Source organism: Oncorhynchus clarkii, chromosome 20, assembly GCF_045791955.1.
Source record: "Oncorhynchus clarkii lewisi isolate Uvic-CL-2024 chromosome 20, UVic_Ocla_1.0, whole genome shotgun sequence".
NCBI lineage: Eukaryota > Metazoa > Chordata > Actinopteri > Salmoniformes > Salmonidae > Oncorhynchus > Oncorhynchus clarkii.
In genome coordinates this window covers 51,232,337-51,244,481 of record NC_092166.1, presented here as the reverse complement: position 1 = coordinate 51,244,481, position 12,145 = coordinate 51,232,337, and the positions used below count along the sequence as shown (strand labels likewise).

Here is a 12,145-nt window from a genome sequence, read left to right as displayed (position 1 = left end):
GCAAAACAAATTTCCACTGGATTCATGAAAATAATCATGATGTCATTCTGCCAGTTAATCATAGGCTACTTCGTAGTTAACATTTAATTGAAAAGGGTTTTGGGATAGTTTTTCCATCTACCAGTAGACTGTTTTCATTTTACACACACACTTACACACACTTACACACACTTACACACACTTACACACACTTACACACACACACACACACACACACACACACACACACACACACACACACACACACACACACACACACACACACACACACACACACACACACACACACACACACACACACACACACACACACACACACACACGGCATTTTTCCTATTTTGTTACCTTACAACCTGGAATTAAAATTAATTTAAAGGTTTGTATCATTTGATTTACACAACATGCCTACCACTTTGAAGATGAAAATTTTTTGGGGGTGTGAAATAAACAAGAAATAAGACAAAAAAACAGAAAATGTGAGCGTGCGCAACTATTCTCCCCCCAAAGTCAATACTTTGTAGAGCCACCTTTTATAGCAATTACAGCTGCAAGTCTCTTGTCTCTAAAAGCTTGGCACATCTAGCCACTGGGAATTTTAACCATTCGTCAAGGCAAAACCGCTCCAGGGCCTTCAAGTTGGATGGGTTCCGCTGGTGTACAGCAATCTTTAAGTCATACCACAGATTCTCAATTGGATTGAGGTCTAAGCTTTGACTAGGCCATTCCAAGACATTTAAATCTTTCCCCTTAAACCACTCGAGTGTTGCTTTAGCAGTATGCTTAGGGTCATTGTCCTGCAGGAAGGGGAACCTCTGTACCAGTCTCAAATCTCTGGACGACTGGAACCGGTTTCCCTCAAGGATTTCCCTGTATTTAGCGCCATCCATCATTCCTTCAATTATGACCAGTTTCCCAGTCCCTGCCGATGAAAAACATCCCCACAGCATGATGCTGCCACCACCATGCTCCACTGTGGGGATGGTGTTCTCAGCGTGATAAGAGGTGTTGGGTTTGCGCCAGACATCGTGTTTTCCTTGATGGCCAAAAAGCTCAATTTTAGTCTCATCTGACCAGAGTACCTTCTTCCATATGTTTGGGGAGTCTCCCACATGCCTTCTGGCGAACCCCAAATGTGTTCACTTATTTTTTATTTTAGCAATGGCTTTTTCTGGCCACTCTTCAGTAAATGTCCAGCTCTGTGAGGTGTACGGCTTAAAGTGGTCCTATGGACAGATACTTCAAACTCCGCTGTGGAGCTTTGCAGCTCCTTCAGGGTTATCTTTGGTCTCTTTGTTGACTCTCTGATTAATGTGTTTTTGTGGGCAGCCCTCTCTTGGCAGGTTGGTTGTGGTGCCATATTCTTAATGGATTTAAATAGTGCTCCGTGGGATGTTCAAAGTTTCTAATATTTTTTTATAACCCAACCCTGATCTGTACTTCTCCACAACTTTGTCCCTGACCTGTTTGAATAGCTCCTTGGTCTTCATGGTGCCGCTTGCTTGGTGGTGCCCCTTTCTTTGTGGTGTTGCAGACTCTGGGGCATTTCAGAACAGGTGTATATATACGGAGATCATGTGACAGATCATGTGACACTTAGTTAAATAAAGTCCACCTGTGTGCAATCTAATTATGTGACTTCTGAAGGTAATTGGTTGCACCAGATCTTATTTAGGGGCTTCATAGCAAAGGGGGTGAATACATACGCACGCACCACTTTTCAGTTTTTTAAAAATATTTCACTTCACCAATTTCGACTATTTTGTGAATGTCCATTAGATGAAATCCAAATAAAAATCAATTTCAAATACAGGTTGTAACGCAACAAAATAGGAAAGGGGGATGAATACTTTTGCAAGGCACTGTAACTACAACCAGTTAGCATGTCGAAGATTTTAGAGTTCTAGCACATGAACGCGGCATAATTCCAACGTATGCATGCCAGCTGGAAATCGTTGCATAAGTTATTGTACCCTACTGATGACGTTACAAGCGTAATTGAGAAATTACGGAGAGGTTTAATTAAAGAAGAAAGGATTGACTTTTTCAAATGCTAGTTAACCTGTTTGGGCTAGGGTGCAGTATTTTCACGTTTGGATGAAAAGCGTGCCCAGAGTAAACTGCCTGCTACTCAGTCCCAGTTGCTAATATATGCATATTATTAGTAGATAGAAAACACACTGAAGTTTCTGTTTCTGTTTGAATGATGTCTGAGTATAACAAAACTCATATGGCAGGTGAAAACCTGAGAAAATTCCAACCAGGAAGTGGGAAATCTGAGGTTTGTAGTTTTTCCAACTCTTGGACAATCGTGGGGTCATTTTGCACTTCCTACGGCTTCCACTAGATGTCAACAGTATTTAGAACCTTGTTTGATACTTCTACTGTGAAGTGGGGCCGAATGAGAGGGGAATGAATCTGGCAGAGAGCCACGAGCTCGTGACGCGCGTTCCATTGCTTTTCTTCAGACAAAGGAATTCTCCGGTTGGAACATTATTGAAGATTTATGATAAAAACATCCTAAAGATTGATTCTATATATCGTTTTACATGTTTCTACGAACTGTAATATGACTTTTCGTCTGAACTTTTGCCTGGACCTGCCCGTATGTTGTGAGTTTAGATTGTGTACTGAACGTGCGAACCAAAAGGAGTTATTTGGACATAAATGATGGACTTTATGGAACATATCAAACATAAATTGTGGAACTGGGATTCCTGGGAGTGCATTCTGAAGAAGATCATCAAAGGTAAGTGAATATTTATAATGCTATTTCTGACTTCTGTTGACTCCACAACATGATGGATATCTTTTTGGGTTGTGTTGGTCTCTGAGCGCCGTACTCAGATTATTGCATGGTTTGCTTTTTCTGTAAAGTTTTTTTTTTTTTAAATCTGACAGCGGTTGCATTAAGGAGAAGTATATCTTTAATTTTGTGAATGACACTTGCATCTTTTATCAATGTTTATTATGAGTATTTCTGTAAATTGATGTGGCTCTGTGCAAATTCACGGGATGTTTTAGAGGCAAAGCCAAATGTAAACTGAGGTTTTTGGATATAAATATGAACATGATCGAACAAAACATACATGTACTGTGTAACATGTTGTCCCGGGAGTGTCATCTGATGAAGAATATCAAAAGGTTAGTGATTCATTTGATCAATATTTCTGATTTTTGTGACTCCTCTCTTTGGTTGGAAAATCGCTGTATGCTTTCTGTGACTAGTTGCTGACCTAACATAATGATATGTTTTGCTTTCGCCGAAAAGCTTTTTTGAAATCGGACACTGGTTGGATTAACGAGAATTTTATCTTTAAAATGGCGTCAAATAATTCTAAGTTTGAGAAATGAAATTTGAATTATGAGATTTCTGTTCATCCGCTAGCGGAACCCCGTTCCTAGACAGGTTAAAGGTCATCACATTTCACATTGGATTTCTTAACAAAAAGGTAAGACTGCAGTGGAGTTCTGCACATACAAGCTTGTTAGCAATCTAGCTAAATGTTTGCTCTGGTCCAACGTTAAACCAACTCTGAAGTTCAAAGACATTAAACTTTCCTCCATAGAAGCCGTTCATCTGTAGGTATAATTCTGTGGGCCCAATTCAGCTTCAAAGCAAGCTTCCTCCATCCTCTCTCGCTGTCTCCTCACCCTCAAAATTTCAGTTGCATCTCGCACCCTACACTGACAGGCAGCAGTGTGTTTGTCTTTCATTATGCTTAAATCATGCTGTTAGGGCAAAATAAAATTAGCTCTTAATGAATTTCCTATACAGATTAAATTGCTTACCCGCTCCACAGCAAGCTACTTTATCTGCACTTAATTTAATGTTTGCTTAAATCATAATAATACAAAAAAAGTATATTTCAGAGGTTTAAAAAGGAACAGAAAGGAATGATGTAAACCGGTACTTTTTGAGGGTTCGAACCAGTTCAGAACTTTGCTGGTCGGAGCAGTGGAATAGAACAAAAAAAAGTATCATTCCGTTCAGAACAAAACGGACTGGCAAATTGAAACTTATAAATTAAAAGTAGCCTAGTTAATATGAGGTGGAAAGTGTAGCCATCTGTAACTGGCCGATTTGCCCACAGCCGGCACTAATGTAAAACATTGAATAAACATAATCAATTCCAAAGCAAAGATCTGAGGCCATATGTATTAAGTGTCTCAGAGTAGGATTTGATGATCTAGGATGTAGGACCCCCCCCCCCCATAGCCATGTAATCTTTTTCATCGTGCTCTAAAAGGCAGACATCTGCACTCCTACAGCATGTCGTTTGATACATAATACGGCACCAGATAGCATATGAAAGGACACAGCCCTCTACTGGCCCCTAGTGGACAGAAACTAGCCTGATTTCAGAATATAAGTCACATGATACTTTCTTGGATTTCAAATAAAGCTCATCAACACAGGTTTTCCATCTTTGAAAACACACAGACGCACACCTGATATGTGCGGATCATGTCCTGGCAGTTCTTGCGGATCTGCTCCGTCTCCTCCTTGGCCTGGGTGAGTTTGGCCGTGGTCTCTCGTAGTTTAACTTTAGTCTCCTGTGGCGAGAAGAAGCCAGTGAATGTTACAGTTTTTCGCAATCACAGACAAGCATTTTGTGAACAATGTCATCAATTTTCAAAACCCTGTACACACGACACAGAACTATGGCCTTTTGCAAAACAGTAAATGTATTTTCAAAATGTAGTTGCCATCAAAAATAATTGGTACCATAAAAATTGCAAATACATTACACAAAAGAACACGACTGCAGACAAAAAGATGATCAAACATACATACCACTTGAGTCAAGTTGACAAAACAAAGTTAGCTTGTCTAAATAAATAAAAAACATTTAAATCAATATTTCTTTACAGTCAATCAAAAATGCAGTCACACAAATACAACCATCAAAATGTGCAGAATTATGGGTAATTCAGCTACTCTCATTTTATCCTTATTTCACCAAACAATTTAATACGCATCAAATCAAAGATTGTTCCATCGGTATAATCACAAACCAATTACAATTACATTGCAGGGGTTGTCATTAACGGTTGCCTGATGGCCCGGAGATAAGGCGAACTGAACAGTCAGGCAGGTGGAATTTGGTCCCGAAGACAACCGTTACTTTGCATTGACTATAGTGTTCCATTTGTTCATGTGCATCACACAACAACAAAGAAACAAGGAAATATAGAAAATAGATTATTTTCATCAGAATAATCTACTTCCTTTCATTTTTAACAAAAGCCTGACCACCTAGTTTAAGATCAAAAAGTAAACACAGGGGAAAAAATGTATGACTGCCAAATGCGGGTAACTTATTGGTGACAGGGGGGCAGTATTGAGTAGCTTGGATGAATAAGGTGCCCAGAGTAAACTGCCTGCTACTCTGTCACAGATGATAATATATGCATATTAGTAGTAGTATATAAAAAACACTCTGTAGTTTCTAAAACTGTTTGAATGATGTCTGTGAGTATAACAGAACTCTCCAACCAGGGAGTGGGAAATCTGAGGTTTGTAGTTTTTCAACTCTGCCTATCCAAGATACAGTGTAAATTTGGTCCGATTGCACTTCCACTAGATATCAACAGTCTTTAGAACCTTGTTTGAGGCTTCTACTGTGAAGGGGGAGAGAAAGAGAGCTGTTTCAACCAGAGGTCTGGCAGAGTGCCCTGAGCTCAGTCTCGCGCGCGCCTGTGAGATTTAGCTACGTTCCATTGCATGTCTAAAGACAAAGGAATTCTCCGGTTGAAACATTATTGAACATTTATGTTAAAAACATCCTAAAGATTGATTCTATACTTCGTTTGACATGTTTCTACGAACTGTAACGGAAATTTTTGACTTTGTCAGGATCTAGTGCTCACGCCTCATGAATTTAGATTTGTGAACTAAACGCGCAAACAAAAAGGAGGTATTTGGACATAAATGATGGACTTTATCAAACAACACAAACATTTATTGTGGAACTGGGATTCCTGGGAGTGCATTCTGATGAAGATCATCAAAGGTAAGTGAATATTTATAATGCTATTTCTGTCTTCTGTTGACTTCACAACATGGCGGGTATCTGTATGGCTTGCTTTTGTGTCTGAGCACTGTACTCAGATTATTGCATGGTTTGCTTTTTCCGTAAAGCTTTTTTAAAAATCTGACACAGTGGTTGCATTAAGGGGAAGTGGATCTATAATTCCATGCATTACACTTGTATCTTCTATCAATGTCTATTATGAGTATTTCTGTAAGTTAGTGTGGCTCTCTGCAAAATCACTGGATGTTTTGGAAGCAAAACATTACTGAACATAACGCACCAATGTAAACTGAGATTTTTGGATATAAATATGAACTTTATCGAACAAAACATACATGTATTGTGTAACATGAAGTCCTATGAGTGTCATCTGATGAAGATAATCAAAGGTTGGTGATTAATTTTATCTCAATTTCTGCTTTTTGTGACTCCTCTCTTTGGCTGGAAAAATGGCTGTGTTTTTCTGTGACTAGGTGCCGACCTAACAATCATTTGGTGTGCTTTCGTCGTAAAGCCTTTTTGAAATCGGACACTGTGGTGGAATTAACAAGTTTATCTTTAAAATGGTGTAAAATACTTGTATGTTTGAGGAATTTTAATTATGAGATTTCTGCTTGAATTTGGCGCCCTGCACTTTCACTGGCTGTTGTCATATCGATCCCGTTAGCGGGATCTCAGCCGTAAGAAGTTAAAGGCACAGTCAATTTAGTCTACATAAACTTCTGACCCACTGGAAGTGTGATACAGTGAATTATAAGTGAAATAATCTGTCTGTAAACAATTGTTGGAAAAATTACTTGTGTCATGCACAAAGTAGATGTCCTAACCAACTTGCCAAAACTACAGTTTGTTTACAAGTCATTTGTGGAGTGGTTGAAAAATGTGTTTTAATGACTCCAATCTAAGTGTATGTAAACTTCCAAATTTAACTGTATAGGGGTAAGAGTTTAGCTACAGTTTCAAATATACATTTCAAATTTTGACAGAAAGTTGTTGTCATTGCAAATTAAAGCATGATGTTAGCTAGCTAACATTACGTGTATAATTTGTGTGTAGTAATGATCTCTCAGAATGTCAATTCTGGATTGCTAGTTATAGCCAAATTTTAGCAAACTAATATTGAACGTATTAGTATATGTAAGTAATATAGTACATATTAGTACCCAAATTAATACAACCACGAGCATCAAAATAACTGTTTTAAGCAATGAGCCTGACGCAACAGATCAGAATTTTCAGCTTAAAATGGTGATAAACTATTAGGCTATTTCTTCACATTATAAGTGCAGCAAGGCAGTAGGCTATAAGTGTGAATGTTCCATTAGCAGGAAAATACCATTATCAAAAGTGACCACAAATGTGATTATGAAGGTAATGCTTTTATTATAAAAGGTGCATTTATAATGGTGAAAATGGTCTTCCCAAACTTGAAACTCACGCGCTGCGCTGTGTATGAATGCCAGTTAGGCTGTACACTCGTTGTAAAGCAGATTAATGTGCTTCATTTTAAAAAGGTATTTGGACACTTTAGTTGTGATTAAAACCTTATCACAACATATAGGCCTTAATCTTGTCTTTACATATACTAAATAAGTGTGAACTTTGTTTTGATTTAGAATGAACCATTATCATGCATCCGTCTCTGAAATAAATACATGTCATCTATGCACTTGAATAGCAAATGAAGGATGCTTTTCCTTTTTGGTTAATTTTCATGCCAGCCAGGTACCCGATACTCCTGTTGTAAAGACAAGAAATGTGCTTAATACTAGGAAAGTTGATAAATATAGTAGGCCTAGCCTTTTGAAAGCTGATGGAATCCGCCTCTTTTTAATAGAGGCCATCACTCTGTTTTCTCCTGCAATTGCAAAGCCTATAGAAATGTTGCACAACATGAGCTCATACGCTCTCGTGAAGAGTTTGATTAGATTTTCGATAACATTTTCATTGATGTCAGAATGATTAGGTGGACAGTAGAGTGCTGAGTAACATGCAGTTAGGAAGTTTGGCAGGCTACTAATGACCATCAGCAGCATCATAGCTTGGAGAAACCTAATTACCGTGACTAAACAGTCACCTAGAATTTGACTGCCATCATGACTCGTGCCTGCCCGTGTGGCGGTAATACGGTCACTGTAACAGCTTCTTTTTACGATGTAAAATATAAAAGAGAATGATATCAACCCGCAAGGTGTGCAGTCAAATTACTAACATGAGCGCCAACGCTGATAAATATGCATAACACAAACTCATTACACTATTGTTGTTCTAAATTAAAACAACCTCATCATACAGTTAGGCCTAATTTAAATTGTATTGTTAAGTAATTTGCACAATTATAGCCCATTGTCATTAATTCAGTAATTGGCATAGTTTGCGTCGCTTGACAGAGTCAAGGATATGTTTCGCATTATTCCAGAGGTCTACTGCAACATGATGAATGTTATCGTTTCCCTTACAAGACATTCGATTAGTAATAGAGTTATAGTAAACAAAACAGTTCCATAAGAGCTTATTTTTAGACACGCATCAAATTATTTGCTGCTGATATGAGCATAACAAACTCATCATTACACAATTATCTTTCTAAATTAATTCAACCTCTTCACCCTCATCATTCAGTTAAGCGTAATTTAATTTAAATTGTGAAGTAGGTGCACAATTATCGCCCATTCACCTATTTGTCATTCATTCAGTAAGGAGAGAGACGCATTTGCGCCTATAGCACTTTGTCTTGGCGGGTTAAGTTACGAATAGGTGTGAAAAATAAAAGGTTAAAAGGCTCTAAATACTTTTCTATTTGCGATTTCAAAATTCTGACAAATGAGCAGTGTAAAATACCACCATTTAGAAAAGTCAGGGAAGGAGCCGGACAAAGCTTTTTATTTTTTTTATTTACAAAATCAAGCGTCAGTGGCCTTTGGCGGTTCTCGTGAGATTTAAATAGTTTTTCCCCCTCATCACTCTACACACAATACCCCATAATGACAAAGCAAAAACAGGTTTGCAATAAAATATCAAATTGAAATATCACATTTACATAAGTATTCAGACCCTTTACTCAGTACTTTTTGAAGCACCTTAGACAGCGATTCCAGCCTCGGGTCTTCTTGGGTATGATGCTACAAGCTTGGCACACCTATATTTGGAGAGTTTCCCCCATTCTTCTCTGCAGATCCTCTCAAGCTCTGTCAGTTTGGATGGGGAGCGTTGCGGCACAGCTATTTTCAGACGTCTCCAGAGATGTTACATCAGTTTCAAGTCCAGGCGCTGGCTGGGCCACTCAAGGACATTCAGAGACTTGTCCAGAAGCCACTCCTGTGTTGTCCTGGCTGTGGGCTTAGGGTCGTTGTCCTGTCAACTGTGACAGGAGTATATAGACGGGTGTGTACCTTTCCAAATCATGTCCAATCAATTGAATTTAACACAGGTGGACTCCAATCAAGTTGTAGAAACATCTCAAGGATGATCAATGGAACAGGATGCACCTGGGCTCAATTTCGAGTCTCACTGCAAAAGGGGTTGAATACTTATGTAAATAAGGTATTTCTGTAATTTATTTTTGTCAATATGGGGTATTGTGTGTAGATTGCTGAGGATTTTTTATTTTATTTAATAAATTTTAGAATAAGGCTGCAACGTAACAAAATGTGGAAAAAGTGAATGGGTCTTTTTACTTTCTGAAGGCACTGTAGGTGTCGATATGATAGCAGACAAAAAGTCCATTATTTTGTATGTCGATACCATTGCAAATGTGTGTTTCCAGGAGTCGCATTCTCGCTTTGTCATCAAAACAGAGGTAAGGCATGATGTCTCTTAAGCGATCCCATGAAATGTTCTCTCCAAAGAAAGGTATCCCATATACAGTACTAGTCAAAAGTTTGGACACACCTACCGTAATTGCTGGAGCTATAAGCCGCTACTTTATTCCCACACTTTGAACCTGGCGGTTTATACAATGACGCGGCTAATTTATGGATTTTTCCCGCTTTCGCAAGATTCATGCCGCCGCCAAAAAACAGCACCGTCACATAATGTGACGTAAATCGAGCGCGCTCAAACTTCCCATCATTCTGATTACGGTAGTAATTTTGTCACCCTCATCATGGTAAAGACACAGAGAAATGCATTTGATGCAGCTTTCAAGTTGAAGGCGATCGATCTGGCTGTTGGAAAAAGAAATAGAGCTGCTGCATGGGAGCTTGGCCTTAATGAGTCGATAAGACGTTGGAAACAGCAGCGTGAGGAACTGACTCAGTGCAAAAGGACAACAAACCTTTCAGAGGGAAGAAAAGCAGATGGCCCAAAGTATTTGCAGCCACTCGACATCAGCGTAAATCGTGCATTTAAGGTGGCGCTCCGTGTTCAGTGGGAGGCTTGGATGACAAGTGGGGAGAAATCCTTCACTAAAATGGGACGCATGCGAAGAGCAACTTATGGTCAAGTCTGCCAGTGGGTCCTGACAGCGTGGAGCATTGTCAAAAAATCCACTATCATCAACGGGTTTCGAAAGGCTGGACTGCTGCGTGTTGAAGTGGCGGATGAAAGAGACGAGAGCGACAATGAAAACAATTCTGAGGCTATTCAACTCCGACACCGAAGGAGATGACTTCAGTGGTTTCAGTGCACAGGAGGAGTCTTGGTAAGCTGTTTTAATTTTTGTTACAAGCCGTGTTTCGTTAAAGCCTATTTATTTTTGTTACAAGCCGTGTTTCGTTTAAAGGCTGTGTAAAGTTAATTTGTTTCAATGTACCGGTAGGCACCTGCGGCTTATAGACATGTGCAGCGTATTTATGTACAAAATACATATTTTTTAATAATTCAGTGGGTGCGGTTTATATTCAGGTGCGCTTAATAGTCCAGCAATTACAGTACTCATTATTTTTTACTATTTTCAACATTGTAGAATAATAGTGAAGACATCAAAATGATGAAATAACACATATGGAATCATGTAGTAACTAAAAAATTGTTAAACAAATCAAAATATATTTTATATTGGAGTAGAAAGCTGAGTATCTTGGCTATTGACCTGAGACACTTACTACCCTATATGGGCATACGATTGTATAAGGGAAGGCGAAGCCGATTAACCTAATTTCAAGATGGCTGCTACCTACATTCCGGTTAGCGTTGTGAAGCATAAATTAAATAAACACGGAATACGTTGATTCACACCGAAAGACAGGTCTCCTAAGATCATGAGGATGTCTTATTTGTCTGCCTGTGACCTACCGTTACTGACCACCAGCCCCGAGAGTCAAAATGTTTTTTTTAACAAAGTTTTCACCAAACAGCAAACATTTTACAAGGTAAGCTTCGATTTGATCTGTGTTTGAGCTATAGCTACATGGGGGTATGAAATTAATCAAAGGGTTCGGTAGGAACAAATTTAGGCTATTGCCAATGTTATACGAGTTAATGGCAACATCGAATGTCCACCGAGTGACTATATCTTTGCGCATTAAAAATATGATGAAAACACCCCGACACCACTACAATGTTTGACAGAGGTTGGTGTTGTATACATTTTGTTTTTATAACAAATAGCATTTAGGAATTGCAAATATATAATAGCACTGGAATTATCTAATAAGACATGTCACTTTGGAGAGGTTTAGGGACACTTGGAAAAGTCCTGCGACCACACCTGACACCACTTACTACAACATCTGCCGATGTGTTAGGTCTATCAATCCCATTTTTTTCTGATATTGTTCACATGTTGTGGAAGCCATCTGATGTGTTTCCAGCTCTGGGCATCAATAATTAACTTATGGCTTGCAAACAAAAAGATGACTCTGAAAATAAAATATATTTTGTGTGTGCTTAATCTTGCGTATTCTGAACTATGTAACTCCTACCGATCTTCTGATAATTTCCTCATAATCTTTCCAAATATACCAAGTTATATTCATGTCAGAATCATGTAATTACACATGAATAGCAGTTACTTTTGTGTATGTCTATTTAGGCGGAAATCCACATTTTGCCATTACATCTGAGAGGTTTTTAATTGACAAATACAATTGTATATGAAAATACATACATTTGGTGATAGAGTTTATTCTATATTGAAATAGGCTTACATCATGATAGGCTACAACACA

The 12,145-nt window shown here is 38.6% G+C and overlaps 1 protein-coding gene across 2 annotated transcripts in view; it reads right to left on the bottom strand.

The window, feature by feature from the left end:
- Nucleotides 1–12,145, bottom strand: part of LOC139376476 (coiled-coil domain-containing protein 186) — a 110,873-nt gene that overhangs the window by 53,297 nt on the left and 45,431 nt on the right. For both annotated transcript variants that reach the window (XR_011627933.1, XM_071119109.1), the window contains exon 7: nt 4,450–4,554. Coding sequence is in view for 1 of the 2 variants with exons in the window: in XM_071119109.1 (XP_070975210.1) it covers nt 4,450–4,554 (105 nt within the window). In the remaining variant the exon portion in view is untranslated. The remainder of the gene's footprint in view (nt 1–4,449; nt 4,555–12,145) is intronic.